General features: G+C 36.2%; 4 protein-coding genes and 4 long non-coding RNA genes across 8 annotated transcripts; 2 read left to right on the forward strand and 6 right to left on the reverse strand.

The window, feature by feature from the left end:
- Nucleotides 1–393: 393 nt before the first annotated feature.
- On the reverse strand, nucleotides 394–2,192 carry LOC110842076. The gene is made up of 3 exons (XM_022087788.2): nucleotides 2,032–2,192; nucleotides 1,772–1,952; nucleotides 394–1,121 (listed from the first exon to the last, which is right to left on the reverse strand). The coding sequence occupies exons 1-3, from the start codon at nucleotides 2,067–2,069 to the stop codon at nucleotides 975–977; spliced, it is 366 nt and encodes a 121-aa protein (XP_021943480.1). The 5' UTR covers nucleotides 2,070–2,192; the 3' UTR covers nucleotides 394–974.
- Nucleotides 2,193–3,021: 829 nt separating this feature from the next.
- LOC118433814 lies at nucleotides 3,022–5,228 on the reverse strand. Its single transcript, XM_035846094.1, has 3 exons — nucleotides 4,288–5,228; nucleotides 3,704–4,037; nucleotides 3,022–3,614 (listed from the first exon to the last, which is right to left on the reverse strand). Exons 1-3 carry the CDS (start codon nucleotides 4,712–4,714, stop codon nucleotides 3,143–3,145), a joined length of 1,233 nt encoding a protein of 410 aa, XP_035701987.1. The 5' UTR covers nucleotides 4,715–5,228; the 3' UTR covers nucleotides 3,022–3,142.
- Nucleotides 5,229–5,816: 588 nt separating this feature from the next.
- Nucleotides 5,817–6,991, reverse strand: LOC110863542 (serum amyloid A-5 protein). Its single transcript, XM_022112886.2, has 4 exons — nucleotides 6,872–6,991; nucleotides 6,596–6,666; nucleotides 6,185–6,485; nucleotides 5,817–6,106 (listed from the first exon to the last, which is right to left on the reverse strand). Exons 2-4 carry the CDS (start codon nucleotides 6,648–6,650, stop codon nucleotides 6,088–6,090), a joined length of 375 nt encoding a protein of 124 aa, XP_021968578.1. The 5' UTR covers nucleotides 6,651–6,666; nucleotides 6,872–6,991; the 3' UTR covers nucleotides 5,817–6,087.
- A 959-nt stretch (nucleotides 6,992–7,950) lies between these two features.
- Nucleotides 7,951–9,132, reverse strand: LOC118433960. Its single transcript, XR_004833694.1, has 5 exons — nucleotides 9,025–9,132; nucleotides 8,793–8,931; nucleotides 8,655–8,698; nucleotides 8,467–8,552; nucleotides 7,951–8,374 (listed from the first exon to the last, which is right to left on the reverse strand). It is a non-coding gene; the product is annotated as an uncharacterized LOC118433960 (long non-coding RNA).
- A 4,594-nt stretch (nucleotides 9,133–13,726) lies between these two features.
- Nucleotides 13,727–15,615, reverse strand: LOC110842214. The gene is made up of 3 exons (XM_022087923.1): nucleotides 15,502–15,615; nucleotides 15,014–15,442; nucleotides 13,727–14,941 (listed from the first exon to the last, which is right to left on the reverse strand). The coding sequence occupies exons 1-3, from the start codon at nucleotides 15,613–15,615 to the stop codon at nucleotides 13,727–13,729; spliced, it is 1,758 nt and encodes a 585-aa protein (XP_021943615.1).
- A 1,672-nt stretch (nucleotides 15,616–17,287) lies between these two features.
- Nucleotides 17,288–18,115, forward strand: LOC110841879. Its single transcript, XR_002547262.2, has 2 exons — nucleotides 17,288–17,560; nucleotides 17,647–18,115. It is a non-coding gene; the product is annotated as an uncharacterized LOC110841879 (long non-coding RNA).
- Nucleotides 18,116–20,111: 1,996 nt separating this feature from the next.
- Nucleotides 20,112–20,800, forward strand: LOC110841976. Its single transcript, XR_002547271.2, has 2 exons — nucleotides 20,112–20,412; nucleotides 20,512–20,800. It is a non-coding gene; the product is annotated as an uncharacterized LOC110841976 (long non-coding RNA).
- Nucleotides 20,801–20,807: 7 nt separating this feature from the next.
- On the reverse strand, nucleotides 20,808–23,827 carry LOC118434094. The gene is made up of 2 exons (XR_004833770.1): nucleotides 23,429–23,827; nucleotides 20,808–21,698 (listed from the first exon to the last, which is right to left on the reverse strand). It is a non-coding gene; the product is annotated as an uncharacterized LOC118434094 (long non-coding RNA).
- Between the last annotated feature and the right edge of the window lie 1,804 nt (nucleotides 23,828–25,631).

Consider the following 25,631-nt stretch of genomic DNA (forward strand, 5'->3'; position numbering starts at 1 on the left):
CGGTTTATTAGATACAAATGTCTTGCGTTTAACATTTCTTGCATAGATAAAAATCACGGTGATTTTATTGATTAGTTTTTAAGAAGGGTAGTTTCGGAACCCTACAAGTACTTAAATGAACCCTTTCACTCAAGGTAAATATTTATGGTTTGCTACCTTACGTGTCCTTGCGTATAAGGTCATGCACCTTTCTCAGGAAAGGGTTCTTGTAAACAGATTGAAGGACGTGTCGTTCACAAAAGTGAAGATTTGTAGGGGTCTGAACATACATACATACATATGCCAAGGATTGTGGTTGATCCTATATCGATTTATTTAAATTAGGAAGTGATTGAGATTCCTTGCTCGTCAGTCCAATCTAAATTAATAAATAAACACAAAGAAATATTGTTTCATTTGCAATCTTAAATTTTATTTGGGTGACGTGTGAGAATTTTCCCATACTTGTTTACAAGTATCTATTATTTCGGGATACAATGAAAAAATGTTAATATGTAGAAAAAACAAGCCTTTTCTCCAAATACATACAATCAAACATACACAATTTTAACTCTCCAATATAATTAAATCAGATACATATGTACATTTTTAAAATTTAAACTTTTGGAGAAAATTTCATCATACCCATGTAACCAATTTCATCTCTCTTTTCTGCAGGGAGAGCATCATTTTTATATAACACAGCATACTTATGAAACACTTAAATAATTACTTAACTTGTGAAATTTTTTTAATCGGTATAGAGATTTAACATACGTAATAATTAATTTTCACATGGATTTTCTAAGATATGTAAGTGCTCAATACTGATTTATGTACATAATTTTACATCTGGTCTAGTTTACTACTTCACAATTTTGATATGTATTCGTTTCCTCTTCTTCTTTTTTTAGTGATATGCATCATTTTGAAATGTTTTTTTTCGCATTCATGCAGGAAGTACATTTTATTATTGCGTGGAATCTTCAAATGGTTCACTTTTGGAGGCAGTATTGATAGTGAACCACGCCAGAGTTGATGTCTTGGAAGATGGTCGAGGTGGTGAGGCGATATCCCAAGTTGGCCACAGCGTTGAGATACTGCGTCGTCTTGGAAACGATATTTATGATGGGGAAGTATGCCTAGAAAATATGGTGGAAAAATTTGTTAAACGTCTTATTTTGTATTAAAAATCATTGGGTAATTTTTTGCGAAATAACGATATGAATTTCAAAAAAAGTTGTTTTGAAAAATAAATCCGAACTCATTTGTCATATAAATTAAGTTTCCGAATTTAGTGAATTTTGACCTGATTATTTGAAAGCATCTGGCAATTTGATGTATACAGGTGGATAAATAATAGGGGTATTCACTACAAGTTCACATGTTAGCATAGTAATATATTTCGAAAAACATTGCGAACTAGAAATACCTACATATGTATACATACATATGTAGTTACGTATGTAAAGAACTAGCCTTGGATATGCAAAAATTCGTAAATTTATTTTCAAACCAAATCTTTTTTGCTAATTCGCGAACATTTTTTTTGTGATTAAATATCCCCATTATAAATAATTAGGGCATTCAATATGTATTGCAACATTTTTTTCAATTTGTTTATAAAATAAATACTAGCATTGGAGATGGACGAATTCGCAAATCACTTTCAAGGTTAATGTCCTTAAGCATTTTCGCGAACTTTTTGATTTGTTAGCCATGCGAAATCGTCATGGATACCCTTAATAATTTCATAGTTTTCAAATATGCATGTACGAAATAATCGACCCACCTCTTCCTCCGGACTGTAGAAGACTAATCGGTGGTGAGCATTGTCCTTCAATTCAGGGTACTCACTTTTCATAGCGTTCTTCATAATGACCGTTTCCAGCCCGTCGATCTGCACTGACCACCACGCGGCGGAGGCGGGCAGTGGATCCGCCACCGTGGCAGGAAGGGCGGCATAGTCCAAACTTTGTGGGTGGTAAATTAATTACAAAATCAATTACACAGATAATAAATCCACTTAAAATATTATAAATTGCTGCTTACGAAACAATGCAAATGGAAGATTCCGCTATGATCGACATTGTATTTAGCTAAATATGTTTATATTATTGCGAAATTTATATATTGCAAAATTATTGCGAGACAGACGAGCAGATGCTGCTGGACAGGGAGGGGAAAGTCGTGTGGTCACGTATGTATGTACGGAAGCTTTTAGCAGATCTGGCTAAATGGAAGCAGGTGAAGTTTTGAGACGGATCGATAAAAATGAGGAGAAAGTTAGACGACCCACTTTCACTCTGGCTTTTTGCTCACGAGTGGTTTCTGGAGCGAGAGAAGGGTTACTTGAAATTGCAAGTTGGACAAGTTAGTGGGTAAATGTGTTGGTTTAGTGCTATAGGATTTTCTCCAACAGGTACAAATGCATGTGGTGGATATGTATCTGTGTAAGATGTACATGTGCCTATGAAATGATAAAATATTTGGGCTAGGATTTTGCATGATAATACATATCTATATTGCACTGATGCTGTTAAAACGTGTTTGCTTAGATGACAAATGTGCAAAATAGAACATGCATATGTATGTATGTATATATTTGGTATAAATTTCTGAATAAAAGTGCCATTGGTTTCTAGCGAAATGGACATATGTAGATACATATGTATTACTACATGAGATTCTGCACAGCTACAGATAAATCCTTAAATTCCCAGCGATAGTGCTGCTTGTCTCAGCATTTTTAAGATAAAATGCTTATTGACTACATACATACTAGTGAATCCCAAAAAATCAAGTTTGCATTATTAGCACACATTAGCAACCAGTAATTAAACATGTGCATAAATATCGTGGTACTGATTCTAACAAGAGCTAAGTGCAGTCACTTCTTAATTTTAAACTCAGCTAAGTGAAGTCAATTCTCAATCTTACAAAGTGCACAATAAAAACTCGTCAAAATATGTAGGTAACTGCAATTCTAAAATAAAGTGCATTGTATACTTCATTCGCAAACCCGTTCATCCTGTTCGTTAATTGAGAAGAAAGTTGATTTATTAAATAATTTGAGACATGTGGATAATTTAATGACCAAAAAAGAGTTGCGTATAAAAATAGACAAAAAACCTTGAATTTTGTTCCAATTTTTATTGTCCTGTTATTTCGACTCTGCCATAATCAAATTTATAACTTGTTGCACACAAAAGCTCCCTGTAATCAACGGTGTACTGCTTTCGAAATAGCTGGTCGCACCGATCCGCACTTTCAGCGGGGCGCAGCTTTTCAACCATCGCTTCGATAGTTTGAAATTGGCGCTTTCCCCGATCGAGTAGCGCCAATTGTAAAGTAGGCTTAACGAAGCGTCATACGCATCCTCGGCACTTTTGAATTCCGTGAGGAGGCAAATCATCCCGTTGAGAGCGAGTTGTGCGTGGATCGTGTAAAGGGCGAAGGATACCCGCCCAAAGTAGCGAAGCATTGTGTACCAGCCCATGATCAGGATGGACGTCCAGGCACAAATCATGGTGGGTGTGATGACATGTGACATACAGTAGTTCATCAGAGTTTCGTACACTTGGTAGCGGCGGTAAAAGTGAAGCGTTACTTCATTAAAAGAGGAAATCTTGGTTCTAAAAAGCAAGGTATTTCTCATTGTAAAGTTTGAAATTTTGCTCCAAATTTGGAATTAACAGATATAATATGTAAATTTTAAATTTACTTTGCCGCCCTGAGAATGAACGTCTTTAGTGAGAGTGCCAGGTAAAACATGGTCGCCAAATTCGCCAAGGTTCCGACAGAGATGATCTGATACCAGAAAAAGGTCTCGATCACGCCAGAAATAAAAACAATTCTCCGCTCCTGGTCTGTTGATGGGGTCCACGTGGTCGAATTACAAGCGAGGAACTGCCACGAGACGAAGGCGGGTTCGCAGGGATGTAACGTTGAGAACATTCCCGCTGCCAAGGGGACTGAGAAAACGCAGGAATAGGCGGAGTACGTATAGACTTGCCATGCCTTCCCGAAAAACCCTTTCGTGTAGACGGTATTCAAACCTGAAAAATATTAAATTTGGAAATTCAGGAGTTAAGCCAAATAGAGACAGTAAGAAGAAAGTAGTTGAAAATAAAGTCTTATAAAGTTTTATAGCAATAAAGTTTTATAATTTGAAAGAAATCACATTTCTTGTTAACTCAAACTCGGGAGTATTCTTAAGTTCGCAGATCTCTCAAAATTTAATAATGAAAAATCCCTTCACTATTATTGCATCGAAATTTTTGGATTTATGTTTTTCGAAATCCTCACCCTCTTTCTCCGCCTCCCTTTCCAACTTATGCGCCTCGTTCATCATGTCCACCGTCTCTTTCGACTTCCTCGTCAACTCAAACCGGAAAAGGATCGTGCACATGATGGGCCCCAACCATCCATAATCCAGCAGCTTATCCGTCATGACATACTTCCCCGAAGGCCCCACCTGCAGCCCTGCCATCCTCAACCCAAACCCCACCAAAAAGTGAACCGTCCTTCCCAAATGAATTAGGTACAGTAATTTGGTCACCGTTCGTCTCAATTTTCCCCGCACTTCGACGACCTTCTCCTCCTCCCAGGATATCTTTAAGGGCACAATACAAAACCCGCAGAGCACTTCGAACGTGAGTAAATTCATTTTATAAGCTTTTGTAAGTAACGCATTTTTTATCCGAAACAGGACATGCTGACTAAAAAATCCCATTTTTCAAGGAGTTTTTTATTACAAGACTGGCAAAAAAATGTTGCCAATTCTTTCCACTAGACTAGTTAACTTGTAGTGGAACCGTTTTGCACATACGTACAAGATTTAGGTAGACTAGACAGTAATTACTTTGTTTTTATTGGATAACTCTTTCAACTACATATTTATGTATGACTGCACAGAGTGTCTTCCACTTTTTTATGGAGAAATAATGTAATGGTGTAGCGTATAATTTCGTAATAACTGGGTGTCCCATGTCCCATGATTAAAGTGCTTCACGGCTTACATAACTGAATGGATTTTGAAGGAAACAATACTTACATAATGGGCAGGGCACTTTGGGCGTTAATAAATAAAGCCATTTTATATGGTTTTATCAGTAACGCGTTTTTCATGTCTGCAAAAAAATTAGAGTTTTTATGTACTCCCTGGCCAACATGCTCACTAAATCGAATCGGAATTGTTACTGAGGTTGAGTTTATTACCCGATTAAATCGTTAAACTCACAAAAGTGGGATATATTTAGGAACTCGTAATATTTAAAAAATGAGTCGAAGACAGATAAAATTTGCCGTGAATGAGATGAAAAATATGTGTTGCGCCTTTCAACCCGTTTGTGTAACATTCTTCTCCGCAGTATAATTAGCATCAAGGACAAATACTGACCTATAGAGGAGAAACTGCTACGCAGAAGTTGCTTTTTTCCATAAATATACAAGTTGTAAAATTATATTTACATACATATAGCAATTTCATAGCTCAGTGAACCATGAACAATTATCCAGGTAAATATGTATGTAAGACACTGCCATTGCAGTATTAAATAAATATGCGCTGTGAAAGGAATTTTTTACATATGTATTAAGCAGGTACATATATATTCAAGAATTCTCGAAAATATTTGTATTTTATAAATGTGTGAATGAGCATTTTTCGTGCAAATTATATGTATTAATAATGCAATAAGAAGATGCTCATGGATAAAAATGCAAGCTGCCAATTTTTTTCGTGTATAAAAAATTCCGAGTATTTTTACAAATTAATTGAAACAAATAAGGTGATGGTGATGCTGATAAAAGTGCAAAGTTATGATACATACATATTTTTGGCATGAGATAACGTTTTATTTCATCCGCTAAAATTTTAAGGACTATGGATGGACAATGTGAATTTTCACACTCTTGTGGAAAGGCAGATTACCAATGGAATGACATATCTAAACATGTAGCAATATTTAGCACGATCTACATTTCGAATTTTATTTTAACGGACTCCGTTTTATATGATCATTTGCATAACCATTGAATTTCAGCCAGATAAATACATCTATATTTATTATTTCCAAAATTCCAGTATAACCGTGCACTAGGGTTTTATCCGCATTTTTTTGTCCTGCAAATATTTTACCAATTAAATAATTGCGGTGTGAAACCGTTCAATGGAAAGAAAATGAAACTAAAAAGGATGTACCTCGGATTCCACTTGCAGTTAACCGCTCCCAAATATCTGCCCGCACAATTTCCTCCATTTCTCCCGTAAACATTAGCGGCCTGGTCGGCAGCGGAATCTGGAGTGTCGTTGCCTTGCGCCCACTCGCGCAAATTGCTTATCGCAGTGGCCGTCGCGACTTGAAGAATTCCTCGACAATTACGAACCGCTTCGTAGTTTCCTTGGCAATGAAAATATTTATCGCAATTTCTACAATTTGCGGCTTTCATGGCGTTGTAGTTTGTCCACATCTTTCCAGCCGAGCACGGATTCTGGGAGAGGGCTGTGGAATAAGAAGTGACTAATTATTGTAAATATCTGTAAGTTGCTGAAAAACTTTGCAAATTAATTTTTTAAATTTTGACGATTTATTTATATCGAAGTATGGAATACCTAATGTAGCCATCATCCAGACAAGAAATATAATCACAAACGCACGTTGAGACATTTCGAGAAATGGATTCCTGCAATTATGTACACTCTTAAAAATCCAGTAATAAAATAATACCAAGCGGTATCAAATATGACTCTATCAAGGTTGTATTCACTTAATAATATGGTTTCGTAATAGCTAGATATTAAAGTTTTACCATATCGGTAGTAAATTTTTATGAACGAGAATAATTTTAATACCAATCGGGAGTAATTTTAATACCGAGAAATCAATACCTTCTTTACTATGTCAAATTTTTAACGATTAACGATCTGTGAATAAATATGTATATATGTAATTACGACCTGCACAATATGATTGGAAAAGTGAAACTGATTCCATGAATGCCAGTGCGTCGTTCAATTTATTAGTTTCGAGAAGCGGAAAAAGATCGTTGCCTTGCATAATGTCAGGTTCATTGAGAACTTCTGAATATATAATCCGTGTTCGTTTTCTTATTCATAGCCAAGTTCTACAAGATGTTTTGATTTTGTGATAAAATTCTGAGAATTCACAGGTATGGAATGAATTAAATATTCATGTTCGAATATAATGGTTGGAATAATTTTATGAAGAATGCATTTATTACTGAGAAGGTGAATTAAGTGCTGACTGTGCTTGAGGTAGCAGAGCGATCAGAATGATTTAGAGTAATGCAGAATATTTATTATGAGGACAAAGTGTCAACAACTTAATTATTCTGCAATTGTCATGGATACTAACAATATCTACATAAAGGGTTACTAAAAGCAGGCGCAAAAATTCAGCCTTACTTACGTGTTTTTGTTTATTTCATGTACATAAAATATTTATCACGTCATATATATGTACATTTTTACCATGGAAAAGATGTTTTCTTTTATTCACTTTGTTCATAATTTTAGTATCCAATCTTTCGGTCACATGCTTGATATGAATTATGTAATACACTCAAAAGAAAATCGTAACCAAATCAATTCCGGGCGGTGTCACTATGTGACTTAACCGGATTGGAATTAAACCAACTCCGCGCGGATATAATATGCTTCACCGCAGCGGAATCATTTGTTAAAGTGAAGGAATCAATATCTTCACGGTTCGGGTACGACTGTTTACACGATGACGTTGCGGGTTTGTAACAGGGTAGAGTTAAAATTAACACCACGTTAGTGTAACGTTTGATTCCTTTAGGAGACGATTTTAAATTGTATTTCCGGCATGGTAATGATCTTCACAGATTCTGGAATTGATTCATTTATTTATTTAAAAATCTTTAAAATTTATAAAAATTTATCATTACGATAACTCAATACATACATACAATCGTGTATTAAAAAGTCATTAAAATCAATTAACCCGCAATTTTCAGCGACTACAATTATAAAATCAGTTATTATCACAAAATTTGAATAAATCGGCCCAATTCCAAAACAAAGTGCTAAATTTTGGTACCATATCTTAATTGTTGTAAATTCAATTTCTTTACACTCTGGATAACAAAACAATCTTTACGTTTACTAGTGAATAACTTAATTTCTCTACTGTTGAAAATATTTTCCGGCTGTCTGTAGAGTTGTTTATCTTTGTGGGTCAACTTAGATTGTTTCCGCCGAGGTCTGAGCTGCTAACGGCAAGATTAGACGGTGACAAACAATGTAGAAACTGGATAATTGGTTTCGATTGTCTCCACGACAGATAAGACAAGGTTGCAAATTTTCAAATTTCCACGTATCCGGAATCGATTGAATTGGTGTTCCCATCTATATACATACATGGAATAAATGACAATTAAAAATTACCGACATACTTAACTCATCCGATATATTTTGGCTTAGAAAGAAAATATTTTCACCTTTTAATACAGTAAAACTGGTCCTTTGCTTCAGAGTCAGTGGCGAACCAATCTTTCTCGCTGCAAGCTGTCACTTTTCGGACAATCTGGACGAAGTTTGGATAAGTTTTAGTTTGTTAAATAACCGAATAAAATGAATTTCTGAATATGATAAAACTTTTTCAACACAGAAAGATCAGGATTTCTACCTGTTTATAGTTCGTTAGTGCTCCAAAATCTGTCAAGTGGATTACTGTAATATGTAATATAGCGACAGGCGACAGTTTGAATGAGCCTTGAAATATGAAAAAATAGTGTTTCCAAAAGAAATGATTAAAATAATTTACCGCATATTGGGAGTCCAGCGTGACCTCAAAAATTTCGCTTTTGACCAGGAAATTGACATCAGGGATTTTTTTCAGGGATGTAGAAGGACTTAGACATCAATTTGTGCGCCGTGATTGCCTTTCAGCTCGATCTCATTCTCTAAATGTATTTTAAATTGATTTTATTAAGCATACCTATGAACAAAAAGTATTTAAGTACTTAAAGACTTAAGTCCAAAATTAGTAAACTTACATGTTCCGATGAAATTCAGATAATTAGTTGGAGAGAATTAATTTCTTGAAACTCGGACTAATTTTCCACGTCGGTGCTTGCGGTTCAGAAAGCAAGCTACAAAGTTGAGCTTGCCGGGGGTGAGTTTGTTACATTTTTGTAATAAAGCTCTCACAGATAGGAATTGAATTTGTTTCCGCTGAGTGTGAAATATTGTCACAGTTGACGGAGAAGATCCAATTCCACTCTGATGTTAAATGGGTGTTAATTTCAACATATTAGGGTCACGTTTTTATTCCGTAGCGTGTTGAATTTAATACTGCAGGATGTGGACTGCGTTAATATTAACGGTGTTAATTTTCCATGCGCACGGATACAAATTTGAAGACAATATTATCTCCGTGCCCGTGATGTTTGGTATCACAATCGAGCGGTTATGATTTTTTTGTGGATTTTAACACCGGTTTGCTAAGAGTGTACAACTTATTTAAAATCAAGGAAATATGCAGAAAAAGAACCATTACATAAAACCCAGGGTGATGGGAACCCTACATAAAAATGTACGTATATGTATGAGTCATGATGTCAATAAAAATCTAATTTAATCCAATCAAAAATGGATATCTACGTATATTTGTACATACACAATAGCTAACAGATTACATATTTAGTGCTTCTGAGAAGAGGATTATGCGATGATCAGCATTTTTAATTTTATTGCGTCGCGTTTCGAGAGAAACACATGTTTGAATTATTACATTTTTATTAAATCATTGCTCAGAATTCACAGAATTGGGATATGTTTGAGTACATAAAAGGGCAACAGATTCTGATGCTTTGTAAGTCCAAAGTTAACTAAAGTACTATTCGCAACATTTATTTCGAGTGGCAGAAAATCAGCATCGAACGATATGTATTTAGATGTCAAGTTTGTTTGATAAAGAATTATATAAAACTATTTAAATTTCCTAAATTAATTTTTCATTTTAAGAATTTTTATGATAGAAAATTTAAGAGACAATTACTACATCAAAAACCTTGTTACACAACAATTATTTATTATCTAGATTAAAGGGCTTTTACATATACTCGTATTTATAGTTTGATTTTTTAAATAAGTGACTTTGTTACGTGCAAAGTGTATAGCTGGCAGTCACTTAATTTAAAAGCAAACCATAACAAATCGCGGTAAAGTTGAACTTCATGATTTTTTTGCTTGAAATTATTTCACAGAGACGAGATGAAGGTTGGAGAGATATTTACAATTTTTTTCGTGGCCACCTTAATTTGGGGGATGGAATGCGCCCCACAAATAAACTGGTCCTGCACCTGCGTTGCGCGGCCTTCCACGCGGAGCGAGTTCAATGCCTGCAAGACATGAACCCATTCTGCCACATAATCACGCCACCAGCCGATTGTGAGTGCTACAAAGAAGGGTACCTGGTTTCGATGGTCCCCTGGGTCACGCCCCCTTGATTTTAATTATAATTTCTGGGCCACTGGTAAAATTCGCAATTTTGGGGAACTTTGGCATGCATAGTAACTTGTAACTTGGGGAAATAATTTTAAATATCACAAAAAATATTTATTCTCTCCTCTTCTCATATCTATGAATATATGTGCAACGAACAGGTTACATTGTAATGACGAATGGAGAATTTAACGAAAGTGACAATATTGAAAAAGATTACAGGGAGGAAGGAATGCATATAACTATGAATTTTAAACTGGCACTCAACACTTACATATGAAATGCACAACATTATTATAAAAAATTATAAAACTGGTAACTTTAACACTCCACACAGAATTTAAATAAAAATGCACATTATTATTCATCGTCATCCTCCTCCCCCGCAATGTCCACGGCAGCGTCGAGGAAGGAATAAGCTCGATGGTTCCTCCGGGTACTTGGTGGTTGGTGGCGATCATATCCGCAATACTTCAACACCTGTTAATTAATTAATAAAAATGCATGTTAAACGGAATAATTACTGTGACCATGCAATTAATTTAATAGTATTAAAACTTACACTACAAACATGCGAACAACATCCCAGTGTCCTGGATCCCGTTTTACATGTGCAGTAGTAGGACTCGATTGCTTCGCGACCATGTCCTCCGATATCAACTTGAATCCAAACCTGATCGGTCGCTCGTCGATTGAATCGGCTTTGCAGCTTTACACGAAATAGGGACGAGTTTTCTTTGTGAATGAAAAGACGATATTCACCTTCTTCTTGGAGATGCTGATTTGTATAGCGGTCAGCCATTCGGATCTGGAAGGTCCCAAGTGTTATCTTCTTAAGATCATCAATAGACAAAATTGGAAAGTTCGCTAAATCTGCTTCAGTTGGTTCAGTCCAAATAACTTTCTTCCTTAGTAGGCCGTTGTCCTTGATCAGCATCTCTAACGTGTTGGCTCGATCCATTTCACCAATTACTTCATTGATTATGTAGTCTTCATTTTCTGGGGACTTTCTAAACCTAGTCCCGTATTTGTTGTGGATGGCACTAGGAATGGGTAATCCGATCCGAAGAAATCCGATCCGATCCTAATCCGTCAGATTATGTCGGATCGGATTAAGGTTTTTTCCGATCCGAAGCCGATCCGGTCGGATCGGATTGGTTCAAAAATCCGATCGGATCAATCCGAGGCCTTCCATCGGATTTCGGATCGGATTTCGGATTGCATTATTTGGAGGAATCCAGCTTGCATCCTCTATTCATCCTACAGTTTGCCACTCACATATTTGACAAATTACGACAGATTTCAAAAAATAATCTCTCTCTCCCTATCCTACCTCGAACATAATTTGTCAACACATGCGTCTAAAATTGATTGGGCAAAGTCAAAAATTCTTGTTCAGTTAATATTAATAGTCGCAATTCGTTGATAAATTTTCTAAGAGGTTATTTGGTTGTTCGAAAGCACTACGAAATAATCTGTCACGAAGCTTTTAGATTTTTTCAAGCCTATAATATTTGGTGAACGGTAATTAATTATTAATTACAGTGAAGAAAATTAAAGTGTAGGATGGATAAAGTGTTCTATCTCAAACGATGGCCACGATCATAGCTTGAAAATTTGCAGGGTGCAATCCCAGAAATATTGTGATTGGATCACGTCCTTATTTTTGAAAAATTTCAAAAAGCTATTAGTTAAAGCTAATGCAAAAAGCTAAGGGTCACTATTTTTGACTAACAAGCGCACTTCTCAAGTCTCGCGTTGACTTGCTTTACTATGGGGTTTTATTTCTTGACAAATATATAGCTCAACTGGATGTGAACATATTGATATGTTGTACATTTCCGGACGATTTTTTGAAGTAGTGAATTTTTTAGTAAGGCGAATTTTAACAATTTGTCAAAACTCGCCTTATTAAAAAATTCGCTACTTTGTTCAAAAAACCGCACGGCTGTGTTCAAGGTATCAAAAGTGCGTTCACATTTCGCTATCGATAAAAATAAAGCCTCCAATGAAACATATCGTCATGAAACTTGAAAAGTTACCTTTTGGGTCAAAAATTGTGACTTTTGACCTGGACGATATTTTTAAAATTCAGGAACGGATCCAACCCCAATATTTTTCGGCTACCCCCCTGAAAATTATCAAGCTGTTATCGTGGCCATTGTGTGAGATAGAAACGTTTATCCATCATGCAATTTAATTTGCCCCCACTATTAACTATTGCCTATTCAATAGGAAGGGTGAAATTTAGATGGCTTTGTCGGTTTTTAGTAACCATATACTAATAATTAATTATTGAACCTAGTGTATATGTAATGCATATTGGGTAGTATTATTATCATCTCTTGAGTAGGTACACATACTATTGCTCATGGCTTTTCTAAAGAAATCGCGTTCAAATTTAAAACGGGGCCGCTTATGACTCTGCTGCAGGGTACCAGTGAGATTTTTTCTAAGGGCCGTATGCAAACTCAAAACCTACTTTGTAGACTTGATATAGCCCGAGTCAGACCAACGTGATTATCCCTCAATCCCACTTTTTGAATGACATTTTATCGTAAATGCATATCAAAAAACAATTTAAAAATTTAAATTGACTTACTTTTCCAACTTAAAAATTTAAATTGATTTTTCCAATTTAAAAATTTAAATTGATTTTCCAATTTAAAAATTTAAATTCATATTCTTCTAACAGTATCAATTAGCAGTCTATGTAGCAAATTTCAGCTTGATACGACGATTTAAAAAATCCGTAAAGGTCACCCAATAGGCTCCCTCCAGATAAAAATTGCCCCGATTTTAATTCATATTGTTTAAGTCAAAAGCAACCTCAGCAATTTCAGCTCTATATGACAATTTTGAAAAATAGGTATGGGTCAACCTACTCCTACTGGGTTCCTCCTCCTTTGTTACAAAACAAAGAATGGATTATGGGCCAGTGCATACGGCACTATCTGCATATTCACACGATGGTGGTGGTGTACGTACGCAAATGAGTTTAAGCGGTGAAAAGCCCGATTTCTTTAGATCTGACAAAAGCAATATGTACTACAGATGTATGTAATTATTGCCAGTATTTGATTTTATATAACCGGTTTAGTAATCCGATCCGATCCGAAATCCGTCGGATTGATCCGAATCGGATCGGATTGGTCGGTCAATCCGCCTCGGATCAATCCGATACCGGGCATAATCCGAGTCGGATTGATCCGAAGACCCCAAAATCCGATCCGATCCGATCCGAACCCATTCCTAGATGGCACAAGCAATTCGAAAAAACATTGCTATTTTTGGCAGGTAGGTGGCTTGAATAATGGAGTCGAAGAACCGGAAGCGAAGCTTAATTTGACCATTGACTACCTCCACGATTAACCGGAGCATTGTCACTTTTCTTGACTGGTTCGCTTCGTCTGCTGAGAATTGAGTCTTCCCTTTAAGTAATTCCGGCATGTACACCTTGAAGCCGAGAGCCCTCAATTTCTCCACAAAGTCTCGAAATCCTCTGTCAAGGATAAACACGTCCCCCGGCTGAAGAAGAATGAGAAGTGTGTCTGCCCCGGCACGATTAACGATCTTCTCCAAAATATTAGCGTCGTTATTTTTGAAATCTGAGAACCACGGTCCATCAGCGTCCAAAATGTACCCATCAGCAAACACAATGAGCATCGGTTTGACCAAGTTCCTGAACTTGTGAAGGGAAAATGTCCTTCTCTGGATTTCAAAATTCGATGGTTTTTGTATATTCAAGTAGGTGGCATCACAGGTAACGTGCAAAGCTTTCGGGGGTGTGTCCAGAATACGATGGAAAAATTCAGAATCGTGACTGAGTGCCATTTCCCTGTCTAAATGCCGTTCACCGCATCCAAGATTGAGTGGAACAAACTCCCGATCCAAGACTTCGGCGACACGGGTAATTGTTTCACTAACTCGCTGCTGTCCATCGATTCCAAAAAGTAGTGCCAAAACCTTTTGTGGTAAATCAAGACGCATCTTCATCAGAAACAATGCCAGCGCATTTTCAACACTTCTGTTGCTGCTGGAATGGATGTGATGTCGACATATTTCTAATAATTCCAAAAATTGGTCACGAGTTACACCAAGAAGTAGATGGTAATCTTCTGGTTTGATGTGAGAATTTTTCCCAAAATCCAGGATGGTGACCTTGTTATCAATGTGCTTGAGGAGTTGAGTTGTCCATTTTGTTATATCTGGACCAGATAATTCGAAGCTTTGCTTGTCTGCAGTTATTTGATTGAGCGCTTCATTTGTGAATTGGTTATTCTCGAGATGAGATGCACAAGTTCTATTTTTGGGAGGGATGTAAATATAGTGACGTTGTAGTACTTGGAGAATGGCTGAATCTGGCACACGTTTCCTTCCAGCAACTGATTTGCAGATGAAGCATCTCCGTTCACTTTTCGACACAGTTGGAATATCGATTTTAGCATGATTGCTGACTAGGGATACCTGTGTCAGAATTAACCAAAATCATGAATGATCTTTAATAATCAATCTTAATTAAAATTATCCATTACAAACCGATTGGGTCGATGTAAAGCTGATAGAGAGTGAGTTCTGACTATTCATAATTAAACTGGAGTCGAAAGAAGATTGAGATGTCGACACCACGCTGCTTGGCTCCTGCGATTCCTCAATGGTGCTGCAGGTGTCAACTTCGCAGAAATCAGAGACAGTGGCAACAGTCTGTCGGGAAGGGTTGGATAGTGCAGTTCGGTAATCCTGAAAACCGTTCCTTTCGTAATCAAAGCGCAGTCTTGCGTAGCAGGATTTGCATATAAGATCGGTGGGGGCAAAATTTTTCCCAGTGTGACCAAGCTTCATCGTCACGATGTCCCACAATAATTTCTCGTTGGGTCCAGTGCCCCCAATTGCTCTTCTCCACTGGTTAGAAGTAATTCTTCGGTCGCAACAGCCACATTTTCCATGTCCACGGTGTACTTCATGGCCCTAAATGGAAATATAAGTAAATACATACATAAATAATTATAAAATCCAGTGCTTCTCACAGTGACATCAATGTGTGGACTTCTACGTCTTCGAGCAATGGTTATCTTGACCCGAGAAAGGTCCACTCGTCGTTTTCTCCCATTCAAAGTTCGCAGTCTTCGAGTTTTCCCCATCGGTCCGGAATCGTGTCACGGTGGACGTTCTATAAACATAAATTATCATTATGACCTCGACCGGTGAATATAAATTGCAGCGCTACCTTGAGTTGACTGCTTGGCGAACTATGTGACGGTGATGGTGATCACGCTGCACGGTAGCGTCGACCCGGGCGGAAGGCTCTCCGACAAGATTTGTTGAGAGTAGAGTTGATAAGCTGGGATTCAAGAAGGACAAAATCTTGTCGAAACGGAATTTGCGAACGTCCAAGTAGATGTAAACATTGGTTGAAAACCATTCACTCTTGTTTGTTATTTTATTTTTTTGTCATTTAGTCACTCATGACAACAAAAATGTGCATAATTGTAAGAATTTTTGCCCGATTTTTACACAAACCCAGAGTTACCCAACTCCAGTCGAGTTTGTGGCAAATCGGTGATAGGGATCATCTTTATTTTTTCATGACAAATACCCGAATACTTTATGTATGCAGCAAAATTAACATCATCCAAATGTGATCATGCAAACTCTTGTTTTTTTTAAGTGATCATTTTACCCCCGATTTCGATCTAAAAATGGGCGAAATCGTGGTCATGCGAATGCCAATTGGAAAAATGTGGTGGTAGGGATCAGGCTATTTTCTTCATGATTTGAACATGGATAGTTGTACTATGCAATGGTGCAAAAATTGGGGTTCTAGCACTTTGCAAACGCTTGCAATCGCTTGGCCAAAATGCCCATGAAAATAGGTACCCTTCTTTGCAGGGTAACTTAAACATTAAAGTTGCTAATGATTTGGTAATTGTTTGATTTGAAGATAGCGATAAAATTTTAAAAACAATTTTTTAAAAGATGTGATTATTAAGTTATGCACGTATGTATCGATCGTTTTCATGGAGTAATTTTTCAAATTTTTGTTTATTGTCTAAAATCAGGATTAAAAAAATGAAATACACTACACCTAAGTAAACTTAAAATTCCTTACCTAAACAGGTACATATTTTATTTAACTATATGCATATAAATAGAGGCGTATGTCTAGACCAGTATAAATATTTGCATATGTATGTAAACGAATCTGTACAAAGGCTTTGCCTTGCGTAACAATTTACTAACCTATGAACATAAATATGTATCTAATTAATGAAGTACCTAATTATTTATCAATAGATTTAATACACCACAATATGCGCAATATGATTGTTTATTATTGTGTACACATTTGGCGTAAATAAAAATATTACTACAATGCACGTATGTACGTATCTACTAAATTGTTCACAATAACCTTTAACTAGTGAAGTTGACCGGACATCGGTCAGAGTTTCATGGAAAGACTCGTTTGTTCAATCTCTCGTCGAATGATTTATAAACACATAAGTATGATAAATATTTTCACAACAATTTCAGTGAAACAAACAAGCGGAACAAACAATAGTTATCATTCATTATTGATTGTAATCTATTAACTAATCCAACAGTAATTCATAAAAGGTGTGATCGATTTTGGGCTAATTATCCTGTATAACTTATTTTCTAGAATTTAAGGCTGGTATTTATCATGAGATCTTCCACCGTGTGAAAATCTGGACACGTTTTGTACTTGACAACGTCATTTATGGACGGACTGCACCTCCTTATCAAGAGGAGATAAGGAGGTGCGTCTCATCATATAAAAATGAACGTACTCAGGTGCACTGAATCAATCGAACTTGAAAAGTTATCCGATAAACAATATTTGTTTCCGTTCGTATTAAAAATTACCTGAAAGTAAAACATTCTGAAAAACAATGACGAAACTTTGCGTCGTTATTTTGGCCGTTGTCATGTCCTCCTTATTCTGCACGGTCTATGCACCCTGTCCAATTTGTGAGGAGATAGGTGAGACGTGCTGCTGGAATCCGCAGTATGGCCACCACTGCGGTCCGATTGGTTGCGGGAATTACGTCGAGGAAATTGAGGGTACAAACTTACATACCTAAATTATATATCGCGTAATGATATCCAAAATTTGTACGTAACGATTCCTTATTGAAACGTACTTATAGCTGCAGCTTGCCCCATTTGTTCGCCTCATGAGGTTTTTGTCGGGACGAATTTGGACATCATTGTGGACCACCGGGCTGCGGTCGACCGTAATCGCGAAATGATGGAATTCACACATACATACATACATATATACTAAAAGAGTATGCACATATGTACGTTACACACTATTTTATGCTCATCAAGATCACCGTTTTATATACGTAATTTAATTAACACATATTTTACCAGTAAATGTATTAAGCAATGTATTTATAACCTTCTCTATTTTTATTTTCATACATACATAAATGCTATTTGTTTCAAAAATGCAAGCCGAACGATGCTAAACACATATATGTAGCATTTACAACCTAATACATGTCTCAGCTTATGAATAATCCAGAGCCGCAAAGTTAATGATTTTTGAGGCAATTTGCAGTTGTTTTTACAACAGAAAGGGCTAATAAAATTCTCCAGCCTTGTATACAATTTTATACCCAGTTTTGAGGAAAATTGGCTTGCAAATTTTTATAAACATACTCAGCTCAAGGGCATCTTCTTATTTGATAAAGGTTTGTAAAATTATTTTACAAAATGCACGGATTTTACAAGTTACCAATTACTGCGTGAATTTCAAAAATTTGACTACCAACCCCATCGGACATCCCCGAAGTCACCCCGAATTTCCAAAAAACTTGATAACCAACCCCATAGAACACCCCGAAGTCACCCCGAATTTCAAAAATTTGACTACCAACCCCATCGGACATCCCCGAAGTCACCCCGACTTTCCAAAAACTTGATAACCACCCCCATAGAACACCCCGAAGTCACCCCGAATTTCAAAAATTTGACTACCAACCCCATCGGACATCCCCGAAGTCACCCCGAATTTCCAAAAACTTGACAACCAACCCCATAGAACACCCCGGAGTCACCCCGAATTTCAAAAATTTGACTACCAACGCCATCGGACATCCCCGAAATCACCCCAAATTTCCAAAAACTTGACAACCAACCCCATAGAACACCCCGAAGTCACCCCGAATTTCAAAAATTTGACTACCAACCCCATCGAACGCTCCGGAGCCACCCCGAATTTCAAACACTTGACTACCAACCCCGTGGAACACCCCGGAGTCACCCCGACTTTCAAAAACTTGACTACCAACCCCCCAAAACAACCCGGCGTCACCCCGACAGTTTCATATCAACGCTACAACCCGACAAACCGCTCCACATCATGTCCCATTCGTATGCAATAGTTTTTACGGCCTCATCGCCACACGTCCCCATACGCCGCCACGGCGACATACGACGCAACACCCCCATACACACATTGAAACGACACGCAGCCGCGCTGACAGCCCTTAAAAACAATTGACGCAGCCGCCAAATCGATCGGCGTGAACCTCTGGTTTCCTTTCTCCCTGATCCACTCACCCCGGCTCTCAGATCGATTTCAACCTATTTATTTAAGCCAAACCAGCTGTGGACTCTCCATCACCAACCGCGTCAGACGGCGAAATCCTACCGAAATTCCTCGCATCACCAAGCAAAATAATTTTAAAATATTATTAATTTGCTACCCTAAAAAATATCATGAATTTTCCGACCCAGCCAAAAACAATAAAAAAAAATATATAAATATATATATTTGAAAATTAATTTCAAAGATGAAGTTAATAAATTTGGTAATTTCAATATCGGTATATTTCCATACTATGTTAAGAATTAAGATTTACAAAATCCTATGTCTAATAATAATTTGGCAAATTATGCTCAAAACTTGTAACATAAGTACTCCTTATTGTCAAACTCTGTTAAAATAACACTATTTTAAAATCGCTAATAATTGTAAACAACAATAATGCAGGCCAAGCAAATCTCACATTTTATTTCTGGACCGGGGCCCGGTCTAAGAAAGCCGGATATTGTAAAGAACCGGATTATTTAGGTAGTTCTAATATTAGTATTCAATCACGATGTGAAACTTGGGAAAGTGATTGACTCACTTTTTGTTGAATACTAATATTAGAACTACCTAAATAATCCGGTTCATTACACAATTTTGCTTTATATGTGCATATGAAAAGTCCATATGTATATAAAATACAAATACCTTACTTGTAAATTATGTATAATCCGCGACACAGCCTTATCCATAGACACATAATTAAATAAATACTTACACATATTTATGCATTTTCATCCTCCTCATCATTCAAATGACCGATGATCAACCCATGTACCTATGTCTAGTTATGTAAATGTAGAAATGATTACGAAATAATTGAGTTGGTTTGAAAAACTACTGCGTACGTACTTGTAAGTTCGTTGGGTCCAGTATTACGCCAATGTTCAGAGTTATATATGCAAAAATGATATGCTTTAGCACAGAATTAATTTTAAGCTTAAGATAAGCTACATATCTACATATGTACGTGCATATAGATTATGCATATGTATTTGTAGGTGTAAGAGTAATTTTATTTCCTACTCCTTTCCAAATTTATCATATCCTTCACTAACAGCTCAATCAGACAGTAATTAATTTGGGTCTTGTTGCAAATTATTTATTTGCTTTCCTTTTCCAGCTTAATATTCTTCAGTTTTTGAACAATGGGAAAGTACTATATTATTTTTGTAATCATTATTTTGTGTTTCTTAATCTCTTTGGCTTTTGGGAGGTGCCCAATTTGTGACCAGGTAGGAGAGACCTGCTGCTATAATCGGGAGTATGGACATCACTGTGGTCCGATTGGGTGTGGTCGTGGGAAGTGAAGGTCGATTTCTATTGAATAATTTGCCGAATAATTACATATGTAAATAAGTAATATTAATGATTGAAGTTAAATATTTATAAATGTATGCAAATATTTTAGGAGAGATTGCGAGACCGGTTGTCATGCAGGGAGAATGATTCGGGGAATTAAAAAATATATTTAAATTGTTTTTTTCCTCTTATGACAAGTATTTGAATAAATTATGAACAATAACTAAAAATTCATTCGATATTCAAGACTAGGAGTTTAGTTGATCAATTTTCTCAGAAAATTTTTGTCTACATCATATTTTGCATGAATTTAATATAGGAATCTCAATTGTTGTCGATACATAGTTTCAGTGTAATTTTCAATGTGCAAATAAATTTAAAGTACACATTTACACACGGATTATAATGGTAGTTAAGATAGCAGCATTTATTTCGTGAATTTTAAATTATTAATTGAGTTTCAAAATTAATAAAGTGTGTTTATATATGTACATACGTTAGTAAATCTCAAATAGCAAACTTGCACAATTCAATGTCTACTAATAACCAATTTGTAAACAAATTACAGCTAAAAACAATGTCATAAAATTTAGAAACGTTATCCATTTAAAAGCTTAAAGTTTCCCTGAACTATGTATAACTTTTTCAAGTATGCAAAAAAATAATACGTGTTGCAGACTGTAATTTACAGTCAAATTTGCTATGCCTATACAAAATTTTAATTGAATTGATTTCTTACGAATCAACTTATTTCTCTGTGACGACCTGTTCTAAATCAACATCTTTACATTTCTCGCGCAAAGATATCTTCTCAACTTTTTTCACCTGCTCTTCTTCCTCTGCCTTTCTTAATTCGCTTTCCAGCCTCGCAATGAAATTTGCATGCACAAAAGCAAAATTGTATTGGATAACGCCAATAAATAAATATGTACCCGCTGACAACTCGATATTTCCTAATTTACTGAGATAAGAATCTTCGCATCGCAGACTTTCCAGACTCAAATTGTACAAAAGAATCAAGATAATTTGGCAGTAGGACACGGTCGCAAAAAATTTTGCCACTTTTGCAAACCGGATCCCCCATCTTGCCCCACACGCGAGGTAGGTCAATGTTGAATGTAGTACCGATAAGGCGAGGACGATCCACAGGGCGATAAGGGTGAATACGCAGGGTGCAAATTTTAGCAGAAATTGCACTCTGTCTTCGTGGTGATTAATTTTATTCGAGTTTACGTAGTTTCTCATAGAATGAGCCCAAACTATGGAATCTTCTATAATTAGAACCGATCCAACATACTGTAAATGGGTAAGATCAGGCCAGTCGCGGCTCTCCACCCTAATGCAACGAAGCAACCCCCAAATTTTGGTCGTTCACGTACTACATGACTCAAACCCCACGTGGGAGCAATCATAAGGGTTCGTATTTTTGAAGTTGCTTCCAAAATTTATATAAAATACGAACTTGTAAGAAAATGTTGATGTAAGGTCTCAGGTCATGACCTTGAAGGTCACAGGTCACATGGACGACAAATGTGTCCTCTTTACCCCCCTCAAAAATGGTGTCATTCGAAAGATAATATCAAGGGCTTCAACTTTAGTCCTTACGACATATGCCCTGCGACCACACCCAAGGCCTGTGGGAGTGGTTCAAGTTTTCATCAATATTTATTTGTATGAAATTGATGAAAACTTGAACCACTCCCACAGGCCTTGGGTGTGGTCGCAGGGCATATGTCGTAAGGACTAAAGTTGAAGCCCTTGATATTATCTTTCGAATGACACCATTTTTGAGGGGGGTAAAGAGGACACATTTGTCGTCCATGTGACCTGTGACCTTCAAGGTCATGACCTGAGACCTTACATCAACATTTTCTTACAAGTTCGTATTTTATATAAATTTTGGAAGCAACTTCAAAAATACGAACCCTTATGATTGCTCCCACGTGGGGTTTGAGTCATGTAGTACGTGAACGACCAAAATTTGGGGGTTGCTTCGTTGCATTAGGGTGGAGAGCCGCGACTGGCCTGGGTAAGATAGAATTGTAATACTTGTAAGTAGATTGTTAAAGTACACCATAATTACACTTTTAGAAATCTGGTATATTCAAGCAAGTATCGATTTCTCAGTACTAAAGTTGGTACCGCTTGGTATTAAAGTTATTCCTGTTCGCGAAAATTTACTGTCGACATGGTAAGACTTTAATACTGAGCTACTACTACATGGTAATATTTATCAATACCACTTTGGTAAAGTCATAAATGAATACCGCTTGGTATTATTCTAATCAGGGTTTTACCGTGGGGAAAATAGGGTGGGGAAAATGGGTGGGTAAAATGGGTTTTAGCCACCCACCCCAAAGCCCCGCAAGTGGGGAAAATGGACAAAATGGGGAAAACACTTTTTTGGGGCAAAATGATTCACCTTTTCACTCCCAACTTAAAGGATAAAGTAATTCATCGTATCAAATAACACGAGAGCACTGAAAAATTATAAAAAACATAGATAATTACTGGCTGTCTCTGTATTCCTTTCTTCGAAATTGTTTGCATTTACTTCTTCATGGGTAAGGTTATATTAGGTGGTTGATTCATATTGGCTATCAACATCATGATCTAATGACAAAAGATAAATTGTTATCCTTTATGAGAGATTAAAATAAATGTAAATTGTTAGGATATTTCGTTTTTATCCAGAATTTACCCAGAGTGTAATTTTATTTTTACTAAACTGGCAATTTTCAACCTAATTATTGAACGGTAAAATAAAAAATCGAGTGGTTTATTTAATAAACAATAAGAACAGAACAAAACAAGGAAAATAAACTACCCCCAATGGTGGTGGTGGCCAACCACCTCACTATAACCCTTCATACCCATTTTCCCCACTACCCACCCATTTTCCCCATTTTTTCCATTTTACCCACTGGGCTGGGGATTAAGCTCAAAAGGTGGGTAAAGTAAAACCCTGATTCTAATACTAGATTTCTAAGAGTGTATGTAGAAAATTAGTACGAAAAATTTCTTACCAAGTTAACAAATCTGATAAAAATCAGGATGAGATTGTTTATAAAACTTGCCATTTCTTTAATATTTCTTGAGGCCGGTAAGTATAATGAATAGATTGGAGCATATAATTCCAAGGGCTAAAAAGTGTGCTAAATGGAAATGTTGATATTTGAGGAAGGGAAAAACGTTAAGTGATGAACTTTTTAAATTTTTGTAAGTTTTTATGCAGTTTGTGTGGATGAAGAGAATTTATTTCAATGGGGTGGACGAAGTAGATTCCTAGAAATATTATAAGGGTTCCGGATTAAGGGTGTGTGAGACAAATTTAGAAGTTAGTAAGAATTCTGAGAGTGCTAAATTAAGTACTAACCTGAAAAGGTGTGTTGTTAGTTCAGGTATTTGAGACCCTGTATTCCTGGAATATACATATGCGGATGCATACATATTTACATAAATATTTATGCAAATAGTTTTCGATAATATTTTTTTTACTTAAAATGTACATATGTACATACATATCCCATATACATATCATGCATATTTTTATGAATAAAGTATATATTTAAATCAGTTAATTTACCTAATACTATTTACACTTCTTTTATATTTTGCTGGTTTTTATGCACACTGGAAGTACATGTATATACATATCTGTACAAGTATGTATGCATGTGGATAATACTTTCCTGAATTAGGAGGTTTTTTTGCTGAGGTGTCCGTAAATACAACGAAACATATATTTGACTGCATTCTTGTGTATACACAAGAATATATATATATATTTTTAATTTGTAGCACATTTGAGGATAAGAATTGTCAAGGAAATTTTGAAATATTGTTCAATTCCTTTGAATGGAACGGGGTTTTTCAATAGTAGAAAATTTTACTTTATCTGTAACTAAATTAATTACCAATTTGTACACCAAAAATTAAACAATAACGTCAAGGTATTTTACAATCCATGCCAAAATTATGAAAGATTTAAAATGTATCATACTTGAAATTCTAAAGTATCTTTTGGAACAATAAATTAATTGATCAATGTAGTAGTTGTATGAAAAAATGAAACGTAAGATTTGTCCTGTTCCCATGTTTCCAACCCTTTGCTGGTCGTGACAATATTATGTATGCTGCAAGTTAATTCTTTATCAACAGACAGATATATGTAGTGATTAAGGAAAATGCCTTTGAAATGGAAATTCTTCAGGTGAAACGGTTCTAAACACAGAAAATTTTCATAACGGAGTTTTGCCCCGTACAGTGGCCGCGGAAGCCCTGATGATATCTGGAAGAGAGTTTTGATGTAGGTTTTAATTTATTTTGGCTGCAATACGTATGTACATATGTGCATGTACAGGCGTGTCTGCTAATTTAAACGTGTACCACGTTATGCACGATCCACAGAATCAGTCATCAGTTACACAAAATTGACCCTCCACCTAAACTCTCAATAAGGGGCCATCCATATATTACGCCATTAAAAATGCTCGATTTAGGCACCCAACGTAAACATTAAGGGATAGGGAATCTTAACATTGGAAAAATAGGAAGACCTAAACCACACACCCACTAAAATGATGACGTAATGAATATATGGACGTTCCCTAATTTATTGATAGGATTGTCACCAGCGGAGGTACTATGCAATTCTATCGCTCCGGTAATAATTTATCACCCAAGGGTAGCATATCTACAGAAACTGCTCTGCCCCCAACGTCAACATTCTGGTGATTAAGTAAAATATTACCTACACCGGAGTCAATTTTCTACCCGTTACTATAGTGTTACTACGCTGTAGAATTGCATAGTACCTCTGCCGGTGGCAATCATACCACAAAATTATTAAGAGTGTATGTATCGAGATATAAATCTTATCATCAATGAAACGAAAAATTCTTGACTAACACGCGTCATTCAGTTCTCCAGAAGGAAATCCAATTAATTTCGAGTTTGACACTTAAATTTTACAATAACACAAATTATCCTCTGGGTGTGTCATTTAATCAGTGGGACAAGTGGGATTCAGCATAACAGAGTGACGGAGATCACTTTGACAAAGATCAGGCGTTTGATTTGACATTTGACAAGGCATTGTATTGAAAAGCAATACGCGATTTGACATAGTAACGTGATACGTGATAAGTTTAATAACCACTTATTTCCGTGAATTTGGTCAACACACACTTCAAATTAATTGAATTTAGCTACAAATTTCGTTGAAAT

Source organism: Folsomia candida, unplaced genomic scaffold (genome assembly GCF_002217175.1).
Source record: "Folsomia candida strain VU population unplaced genomic scaffold, ASM221717v1 Fcan01_Sc001, whole genome shotgun sequence".
NCBI lineage: Eukaryota > Metazoa > Arthropoda > Collembola > Entomobryomorpha > Isotomidae > Folsomia > Folsomia candida.